This window comes from Salvelinus alpinus, chromosome 4, assembly GCF_045679555.1.
Source record: "Salvelinus alpinus chromosome 4, SLU_Salpinus.1, whole genome shotgun sequence".
NCBI lineage: Eukaryota > Metazoa > Chordata > Actinopteri > Salmoniformes > Salmonidae > Salvelinus > Salvelinus alpinus.
The window spans coordinates 84,808,427-84,819,485 of NC_092089.1; the positions used below are offsets into that span (position 1 = coordinate 84,808,427).

The window sequence follows — 11,059 nt, forward strand, 5'->3', positions numbered from 1 at the left end:
GGCAGAGTTGCAAAGATAAAGCCATATCTCAAACTGGCCAATAAAAATAAAAGATTTAGATGGGCAAAAGAACACAAACACCTGACAGAGGAACTCTGCCTAGAAGGCCAGCATCCCGGAGTCACCTCTCACTGTTGACGTTGAGACTGGTGTTTTGCGGGTACTATTTAATGAAGCTGCCAGTTGAGGACTTGTGAGGCGTCTGTTTCTCAAACTAGACACTCTAATGTACTTGTCCTCTTTCTCAGTTGTGCACCGGGGCCTCCCACTCCTCTTTCTATTCTGGTTAGAGACAGTTTGCGCTGTTCTGTGAAGGGCGTACACAGCGTTGTATGAGATCTTTAGTTTCTTGGCAATTTCTCACATGGAATAGCCTTCATTTGTCAGAACAAGAATAGACTGACGAGTTTCAGAAGAAAGTTCTTTGTTTCTGGCCATTTTGAGCCTGTAATCGAACCCATAAATGCTGATGCTCCAGATACTCAACTAGTCTAAAGAAGGCCAGTTTTATTGCTTCTTTAATCAGAACAACAGTTTTCAGCTGTGCTAACATAATTGCAAAATGGTTTTCTAATGATCAATTAGCCTTTTAAAATGATAAACTTGGATTCGCTAACACAACGTGCCATTGGAACACAGGAGTGATGGTTGCTGATATTGGTTCTCTGTACGCCTATATAGATATTTCCATAAAAAATCTGCCGTTTCCAGCTACAGTAGTCATTTACAACATTAACAATGTCTACACTGTATTTCTGATTAATTTAATGTTCTTTTAATGGACAAAAAAATAGCTTTCCTTTCAAAAACAAGGACATTTCTAGGTGACCCCAAACTTTTGAACGGCAGTGTACATTTATAGATACTCGTCTAAATGTTCCTTTTATGTCCTAAACTGTTTATCACATCAAATTGTATGCGCCGAATACAACAGCTGTAGACCTTACCGTGAAATGCTTACTTCCAAGCCCTTAACCAACAATGCAGTTTTAAGAAAATAGAGTGAAGAAAATATTTACTAAATTAACTCAAGTAAAAAATACAAAATACAGTTTTTGAAGGGTGCTGTGCTGAGCTGTAGAAAGTTATGATTTGTGCAAAACTAAAGTAAGTCTAAGGCAAGGCTTTTGACCATACAGAGGAAGAGCTACTTTTGCTCTGTCACAGCCCACCCCTGACCCAGTGGCAGACTGACTAGCTGGCCTTAGACCAACAGAGCTGGACAGAGGTCAACGCCCACAGAGAGGAAAGTTAGGGAAAGGGTGAGAACAGGGGGACAGAGGTCAACGCCCACAGAGAGGAAAGTTAGGGAAAGGGTGAGAACAGGGGGACAGAGGTCAACGCTCACAGATAGGAAAGTTAGGGAAAGGGTGAGAACAGGGTAATAGAGGTCAACGCCCACAGAGAGGAAAGTTAGGGAAAGGGTGAGAACAGGGTAATAGAGGTCAACGCCCACAGAGAGGAAAGTTAGGGAAAGGGTGAGAACAGGGTGATAGAGGTCAACGCTCACAGATAGGAAAGTTAGGGAAAGGGTGAGAACAGGGTGATAGAGGTCAACGCCCACAGAGAGGAAAGTTAGGGAAAGGGTGAGAACAGGGTGATAGAGGTCAACGCTCACAGATAGGAAAGTTAGGGAAAGGGTGAGAACAGGGGGACAGAGGTCAACGCCCACAGAGAGGAAAGTTAGGGAAAGGGTGAGAACAGGGTGATAGAGGTCAACGCTCACAGATAGGAAAGTTAGGGAAAGGGTGAGAACAGGGTGATAGAGGTCAACGCCCACAGAGAGGAAAGTTAGGGAAAGGGTGAGAACAGGGGGTTAGAGGTCAACGCCCACAGAGAGGAAAGTTAGGGAAAGGGTGAGAACAGGGGGACAGAGGTCAACGCCCACAGAGAGGAAAGTTAGGGAAAGGGTGAGAACAGGGGGTTAGAGGGAAAGAGTGAAAGCTAGAAACGGAGACGGAGGTTAGGGAAAGGGTGAGAACATGGGGATTTTCCTAACTTTCCTCTCTGTGAGCGTTGACCTCTATCCTCCTGTTCTCATTTTCTTTTCTAATAAGGCTGTTGGACTCTAAGGGAATCCCCCAAAAATGTCATTTGAGGCAATAACTCAAAAAATCTATAACATATCTATTTAGATTTTGATCTGCTATGGTGATGTATTGTTGTTTGACACAGATGTATGTCTCTGACTAACAGGCCTGCAAAGCCTCTGAGGAAAGGCAGGAAAAGGGACAGAGAAAAATCCAAAAGAAAGAAAATTGGAACTATCAAAACCACGTAAGTTCAACTAAACATGCAACTCATACAGGTGCCTCAAAATAATGACCCACTAAGTTGTTGCTTCTTTCTCCATTTATAACACTATCATTTAAATGTTTTATCACAAGTCTAAGCAAGTGTCTGTTTCTCTGCGGGTTTGTGTGTTTCTGCACACATACATCGTTCCTAGAAAATCGCTCTACCCAGAGAGCAGAAAGAGAGAATTCAGTCCTTCTCCTTTTTCATCCCTTTTCATCAATTCTCCATTCATCATGCTGCTGTCAGTTATTTGCTGTTATAGGGGTCAGAGTTCACTCAGTGTCTCTCAGGCTCGTCCATCATTCAGATCAGAATGCCAATGGTGTCTGTTTAAAGGTTCTATATTTATTCTATTCATAAATAGACTATTCTCTTTACCACCCCAGACCCTCCTCTCCCCCCACTACCCCATTTCCTCTCCCTACCACCCTGTCTTCCTTGCCAGGCCCTCGATGTACCCCCTGTCCTGGGAGGAAGTGGACGCTCGATTTACAGTCTTGTCTGTGTCGCTGCAACGTGACCACAGAGAGCTGCAGTCAGAAAGGGAGGAGACTCAACCAGCACCTCTGCAGGTCAGTGTCCAGTGACGGCAAACCACCATCAGAAGCAGAGCAATAGAAGGAGAGCTCTGACCACTACCACAGACATAGTACCAACCGTGACCGTGCATCACAACCACATTCAACATGGCTGAACCACAACCAAACATTACACATTTAATCAATCTGATCTGAACTCTCTCTTGTTTCTTTTTCTTTTAGATGTGAGGCCATGAGGCGGTGATGCTCTCTCTCCCCTCTCTCTCTCTCCCCTCTCTCTGTCTCTCCACTGGTTCCAATGTCACTCTCAGCCATGCTTAGCGCAATCCTGGGTACCTCTCTGTCAGGGGTGGGGTGGGGAAGCATATTCCTAAGTACTCCCTTCTGTGTCCCTCCTTGTCCTCCAGAAACCCCTTCGGGAAGTTTTCAGACCCCTTGACTTTTTCCACATTTTGTTAGGTTACAGCCTTGTTCTAAAATTGATAAAATAGTTTTTTTTCTTCTTCATCATCAATCTATACACAATACCCCATAATGACAAAGCAAAAACAGGTTTGTAGAATATTTTGCTAATTTATTAAAAATGTAAAACTGAAATATCACATTTACATAAGTATTCAGACCCTTTACTCAGTATTTTGGTGAAGCACCTTTGGCAGCGATAACAGCCTCGAGTCTTCTTGGGTATGACACTACAAGTTTGGCCCACCTGTATTTGTGGAGTTTCTCCCATTCTTCTCTGCAGATCCTCTCAAGCTCTGTCAGGTTGGATCGGGAGCATTGCTGCACAGCTGTTTTAAGTTCTCTTCAGAGATGTTCGATCGGGTTCAAGCTACTCCTGTGTTGTCTTGGCTGTGTGCTTAGGGTTGTTGTCCTGTTGGAAGGTGAACTTTCGCCCCAGTCTGAGGTCCTGAGCACTCTGGATCAGGTTTTCATCACGGATCGCTCTGTACTTTGCTCCGTTCATCTTTGCCTTGATCCTGACTCGTCTCCCAGTCCCTGCCGCTGAAAAACATCCCCAAAGCATGATGCTGCCGCCACCATGCTTCACCGTAGGGATGGTGCCAGGTTTCCTCCAGACGTGACGCTTGGCATTCAGGCCAAAGAGTTCAATCTCAGTTTCATCAGACCAGAGAATCTTGTTTCTCATGGTCTGAGAGTCTTTAGGTGCCTTTTGGCAAACTCCAAGCGGGCTGTTATGTGCCCTTTACTGAGGAGTGGCTTCCGTCTGGCCACTCTACCATAAAGGCCTGATTGGTGGAGTGCTGCAGAGATGGTTGTCCTTCTGGAAGTTTCTCCCATCTCCACAGAGGAATTCTAGAACTCTGTCAGAGTGACCATCAGGTTCTTGATCACCTCCCTGACCAAGGCCCTTCTCCCCCGACTGCTCCGTTTGGCAGGGTGGCCAGCTCTAGGAAGAGTCTTGGTGGTTCCAAACTTCTTCCATTTATCAATGATGGAGGCCACTGTGTTCTTGGAGTCCTTTAATGCTTCAGAAATGTTTTTGGTACCCTTCCCCAGATCTGTGCCTCGACACAATCCTGTCTTGTAGCTCTACTGACAATAACTTCAACCTCATGGCTTTGTTTTTGCTCTGACATGCATTGTCAACTGTGGGAACTTATATAGACAGATGTCCAATCAATTTAATTTACCACAGATGGACTCAATCAAGTTGTAGAAACATCTCAAGGATGATCAATGGAAACAAGATGCACTTGAGCAGCATTTAGCAAAGGGTCTGAATACTTATATTTACATTTACATTTAAGTCATTTAGCAGACGCTCTTATCCAGAGCGACTTACAAATTGGAAAGTTCATACATATTCATCCTGGTCCCCCCGTGGGGAATGAACCCACAACCCTGGCGTTGCAAGCGCCATGCTCTACCAACTGAGCCACACGGGACCAGGTATTTCTGTTTTTTATTTTTAATACATTCTAAAAACCTGTTCTTGCTTTGTCATTATGGGGTATTGTGTGTACATTGCTGAGGATTTTTTTTTTTTAAATCGATTTTAGAATAAGGCTGTAACTTAACAAAATGTGGAAAAAGTCAAAGGGTCTGAATACTTTCCGAAACCACTGTATATATATATACATGTGCCCCAACTGTGTCTAGATCTGTATATGCGCAGTCAGTCAGTCTCATCATCACACAGCTTCTTCAGGCACTTAGTCAACATGTTTAGAAACACCGTCTCCTTCACAAGGGACAATGATGGGACCAAATGTAAAGCACAGTTTAGATGTCCGGTATCATGATGGCAATGTGAGGCAGTGGGTGGCCAGGACGTTAGTTGTGGACCGGACAGGATTCAACACTCACACCTCCGCTTCCGTATGAGACATTGGGACATTGGGACATGAAGAGGATTTAGAGACTGATCACAGATTAGATATAACAGACATGTTCATGTTGAGTTTTGTTGTTGTCTTCATAGACACGGTGGGTCAGTGTTGCCCATGAACTGCAGTTGGACTGTTTTGCAGAAAGACAATGGCAACAGTGATGATGATCCTGGTCTTGAAACACGTGTTATATTTTCTACAGGGAGACTCCGATAGGAGAATGATTCCAGGGTCAAGTCATTAAAGTGCAGTAAAGATATAGAATACTGAATGGACACACACACACGGACAAACACATGCACACACACACACACCAGCTCTGTGTATAAAGCCGTCAGGCTGCACCCCCATAGACCTATAGCTAAGTGAGTTGAATAGCTGCATAGACTGTATTTGTGTGGTCTACACACTGAATGGCACAGATGGGTTACCCTGCTGTCTCTCATTCACAGCGTATGGTCACAGGCTGAATCACTGAGGGGTTTTCTGTCATTTGTTTGATTTGGTTTTTGTCTCCATCTTTCTGCTCCGGAGTGAAAGGGCTGTTCACGCCGACAGGGCAGTGAGGGGAATGACAATGATGAAGCCTGGCCATCGTCCAAGGGTTCACACACACACACACACACACACACACACACACACACACACACACACACACACACACACACACACACACACACACACACACACACACACACACACACACACACCTAAATAGAAATGAATGCAGGTATCTTATAAGATTTTCTTTTACATGCAATATAAAGAGTGGAAATAAGTATAACATTTTTAAATCCAAATGTTTTTTATACTTCATTTTATTGTATTTGTATAAGTTGTTATATTTTGGCATAATTTTGTCCTGTTGACTTAAAAGATGTTCTATATTGTGAAATGTTTCTATGTTTTTGTTTGTTCTTAATCCGTGTACATAAAGAGTCCCTCTGGGTGGCCGACTAATACCACTACGTAGACATGAGGCGTCTAAACATATGGATAACTGTGTAGCATTTAAACAGGGAGAGACTTCTCAATGGCCAAAAAACAATATACATTATAATGTGCAACAAAAATATTCACCAGGGAAATGTTGTCTCGTAAAACGAAAACATTTAGTATTATATAGCATTATATGGTGTTTGTATTGTTTTGTGGAGCTGAGATGGGATGGGTGTCTGGAACATAACGGATTTATTTACTGATAGAGTCAGTCACCTCTCCTACCCCCATATAGCATGTCACTGGTGAAACAGGATTTGGTCCATAGCTATCGTCCACGGACGTGTCAGAATCGATCAGTGTTTGAACAACTTGTCCATTAGCATGGTAAGCAAGCTACAGATAAAGTTACGGGTCTATTTACTTTGGGTAGCCATCAATCTGAATCAGGGTGGCAGGCTTTCTGTCTGTGAGGGATGCTTAGAGCTGTGTGGGTAAGGATACAGCTACGATATAATATTGTTTACCAAGAATCTCATTCAACAAACAAGCAAATGATCTCTCTTCTTTCTCATCATTGTTCAAGTTTCCATACCTGTTAGCAGTTCTAGAAGCCTCCTCATGTAAAACAGATTGCAATTCCAGAACCTGAGTGTCACATTCCAAATGTTATTCCCCTGACATTCCTTTTATATTGTACTTTTATTTTGAACTCGGTCTGAAATGTTTATTTTCACTAAGCAATAAGTATGGCCTCTGATTCAGAGACTGGGATGAGCATACGAATATTTTAGCTGAAGTAGCAGATTCCTCTCCAAAAATAATGAGATGAAACTCTGACAACATATCAATGATTCTCCTGAAGTCTGCCTGTTAACAGATTTAGCTGAGGGATTTGTGAGCTGTATGTGAAAAGTGTGTTTGAATTCAGGCTCTGAGATTGGTCCTGTGATGGCAGTCAGACCATACACTATGCAGCTCTACTGAGTATGTCTCCCCTCCCCTCTCTATACATCGAAGCATCTGTGAGCTCCTCTCCTCTTAATGGTGGCCTGTGAATGCCAAAACAACCCCCCCTGCTGTATAGTTTGCAAAGCGTCATTGTCAAACTTTGTGTGGGTCCACAGGAAACTGTCCGTGACCCCACTCTCCGAGGGCGTCTCAGGGAGAGTGGGGATATGCAAAAAATGCATTTACAATTCACACATGAATATAATACACACTTGTGTATGTGTGAAACAGGACAGATATAACCACCCCACATTATCATTATGAAACTTGCCAGTTACAGAAAGACTTGGAGAAGGGACTATATTCTCCATTCATACAGTAATATACTACAAATGTCCATTACATATCCAACATGAATGTGCTGGTTGCTCCTCTTTTCTGCACGCACCTAGTCTTCCCTCAGCCACTGTGTTGTAGACCCATGAGTTTGGCAAAGCGAGTCTAGCACATACCCTATCTACTGTCTAGGTAGACCTATTCAAGCCCTAACTGTCTTATACTCCGCTATAGCAGGCAGACCCTGACTAAAAGTAGATCATAATAATAATAATAATACTATATAATGTCTTATATCCAACCACCATCATGTGTATGACATAGAGCATACTTTAGAATGTCTTGTAATTCATTCCAGCTATACTCCCATGTTACAGAATCTACAATTACAAATGCGTTGTAATGTGTATAACACTGATATTGCTGCTACACCATTTATGCCCTACTTGATGTGTGTGTGCCGCTGTACCATGCCGTTTTGTGTCACAGTATATTATGACGATTAATCAGTTCAATGTCTATGTAAGGATGTTAATACTACTAGGAAATGTTCAAAACAAAACAACCATGATACAATGTTCCAGATATTATTAAAGGAAATGTCTTATTTTTTGTAAAATGTTTTGTTATTGGTAGTCTCTCCAATGCTTCCAATGCCCTTCCTGTAATCTCTTTGATGTCATCCCTCTTTTACCACCATGCCTCCTCCCTCTCTTCTTTTTCATCCCTCTCAGCAGTAATGAAAGATAAACAGGCTGATGATTGAAGTGACACCTTGGGAGTGAGGGATGGAGGGATAGTGACACCCTGGGAGTGAGGGATGGAGGGATAGAGAGCGTGTGAGTGACATGATGATATGAGAAATAATATTGACTCTCCTCCTGAACTGTGGTGAGTCAGCCGCGCGGCAAGTAGTGTGTGTGTGTGTGTGTGTGTGTGTGTGTGTGTGTGTGTGTGTGTGTGTGTGTGTGTGTGTGTGTGTGTGTGTGTGTGTGTGTGTGTGTTGCTGAGTGCCAATTATTTTCATCTTCAAACAAGTGATGATAGTATGATTTTATGGGAATATACTCAATCGTCCTCATATTGACTTTTCATGTCAGAGGCTGTGAGAGGCAGTGACAGTGCAATTTCCGATAGCAGATTATATCTTGAAACTGGCTTCTGAGAGGAGTAATTCTTTCTCATCCAGTCTCTATATCTCTCAGTGATGCAGTTCATCTTTTGGGGCCCTCCCCACCCTGAGACAGCCATGTCTGTCTGTTTCTCTGTCTGTCTGTTTCTCTGTCTGTCTGTCTCTTTCAGTGATGCAGTTTGTCTTCCTCTCCACCCTGAGATAGCCATGTCTGTCTGTCTCTTTCAGTGATGCAGTTTGTCTTCCTCTCCACCCTGAGAGAGCCATGTCTGTCTGTCTGTCTGTCTCTTTCAGTGATGCAGTTTGTCTTCCTCTCCACCCTGAGATAGCCATGTCTGTCTGTCTCTTTCAGTGATGCAGTTTGTCTTCCTCTCCACCCTGAGATAGCCATGTCTGTCTGTCTGTCTGTCTCTTTCAGTGATGCAGTTTGTCTTCCTCTCCACCCTGAGAGAGCCATGTCTGTCTGTCTGTCTGTCTGTCTCTTTCAGTGATGCAGTTTGTCTTCCTCTCCACCCTGAGAGAGCCATGTCTGTCTGTCTGTCTGTCTGTCTGTCTGTCTGTCTGTCTGTCTGTCTGTCTGTCTGTCTGTCTGTCTGTCTGTCTGTCTGTCTCTTTCAGTGATGCAGTTTGTCTTCCTCCCCACCCTGAGAGAGAGCCAATCAGCTCCAGTGAGATTGAGCTCAAGGCTGATGCTGCCTGGCCTACCTGTCATGGAGGGCATCCTGCCAGTGACTAAATATAGAAGCCTGCACAAGATTAGGGAGACAGAGAGAGGGAGGGAGGGAGAGACAGTGACTCATCCATCAGAAGACATGGATGTATTTTCAACCTTTAATCCTATTCCCCTTTTTGTAAAAAGGTTTTCTACTCTCTGAAAAAGTCCCAGAACCTTGTCATGTTAGTGCAGAATAATATTGGAACTGTCTAACTGTCTCTGATTCGATGGTGGTGCCCCTGAGAACCAGTGACTCGTTGTGTGTCCCTGAAACTCCTCATCTCTCACCCGCTCTCTTTATCCTTCACTCCCTATCTCCCTCTCTCTCTTCTATCTGTGGAAGTGGTTTCCTGTATTTTTCCACCGTTCTCTGTATGTATTCGTACTATAACCCTAGAGACGTGTTTTCCTCTGCTTTTGTAGCAGCAGCTGTGTGTGAGAGGCAGAGACAGAGAGAGAGAGAGAGAGAGAGAGAAAAAAACCTGCAGACTCGTACATTTTCTCAGTGAAAACAATATACTGAGCAAATGTAAAATTGCCTTTTTACCAAATTACCGTACCACAGACCACGTATTCACCCTGCACACCCTAATTGACAAAAAAATAAACCAAAACAAAGGCAAAGTCTTCTCATGCTTTGTTGATTTAAAAAAAGCATTTGACTCAATTTGGCATGAGGGTCTGCTATACAAATTGATGGAAAGTGAGGTTGGGGGAAAAACATACAACATTATAAAATCCATGTACAAAAACAAGTGTGCGGTTAAAATGGCCAAAAACACAAATTTCTTTCCACAGGGCTGTGGGGTGAGACAGGGATGCAGCTTAAGCCCCAACCTCTTCAACATATATATATATAAACGAATTGGCGAGGGCACTAGAACTGTCCGCAGCACCCGGCCTCACCCATCTAGAATCTGAAGTCAAATGTCTACTGTTTGCTGATGATCTGGTGCTTCTGTCACCAACCAAGGAGGGCCTACAGCAGCATCTAGATATTCTGCCCATATTCAGCCAGACCTGGGCCCTGACAGTAAATCTCAGTTAGACAAAAATAATGGTGTTCCAAAAAAGGTCCAGTCGCCAGGACCACAAATACAAATTCCATCTAGAAACCGTTGCCCTAGAGCACACAAAAAACTCTACATACTTCAGCCTAAACATCAGCGCCACAGGTATCTTCAACAAAGCTGTGAACAAGCTGAGAGACAAGGCAAGAAGGTCCTCCTATGCCATCAAAAGGAACATAAAATTCGACATACCATTAGGATCTGGCCATTAGGATCTGGCCAAAAATACTTGAATCAGTTAAATAACCCATTGCCCTTTATGGTTGTGATGTCTGGTGTCCACTCACCGACCAAGAATTCACAAAATGGGACAAACACCAAATTGAGACTGCATGCAGAATTCTACAAAAATATCCTCTGTGTACAACGTAAAACACCAAATCATGCACGCAGAGCAGAATTAGGCCGATACCCGCTAATTATCAAAATCCAGAAAAGAGCTGTTGAATTCTACAACCACCTAAAAGGAAGCGATTCCCAAACCTTCCATAACAAAGCCATCACCTACAGAGACATGAACCTGGAGAAGAGTCCCCTAAGCAAGCTGGTCCTGGGGCTCTGTTCACAAACACAAACAGAGCCCCAGGACAGCAACACAATTAGACCCAACCAAATCATGAGAAAACAAAAAGATAATTACTTGACACATCGGAAATAATTAACAAAAAAATTGAGCAAACTAGAATGCTTTTTGGCCCTAAACAGAGAATACACAGTGGCAGAAT

At 43.3% G+C, this 11,059-nt stretch overlaps 1 protein-coding gene across 1 annotated transcript in view; it reads left to right on the top strand.

Moving 5' to 3' along the window:
* Positions 1 to 8,024, top strand: part of LOC139574613 (vascular endothelial growth factor A-like) — a 16,341-nt gene extending 8,317 nt beyond the window's left edge. The window contains exons 6-8 of the mRNA XM_071399350.1: positions 2,197 to 2,277; positions 2,685 to 2,870; positions 3,060 to 8,024. Of these exons, the coding sequence (XP_071255451.1) occupies positions 2,197 to 2,277; positions 2,685 to 2,870; positions 3,060 to 3,081 (289 nt within the window). The 3' untranslated portion in view covers positions 3,082 to 8,024. The remainder of the gene's footprint in view (positions 1 to 2,196; positions 2,278 to 2,684; positions 2,871 to 3,059) is intronic.
* The last annotated feature ends 3,035 nt before the right edge of the window (positions 8,025 to 11,059 follow it).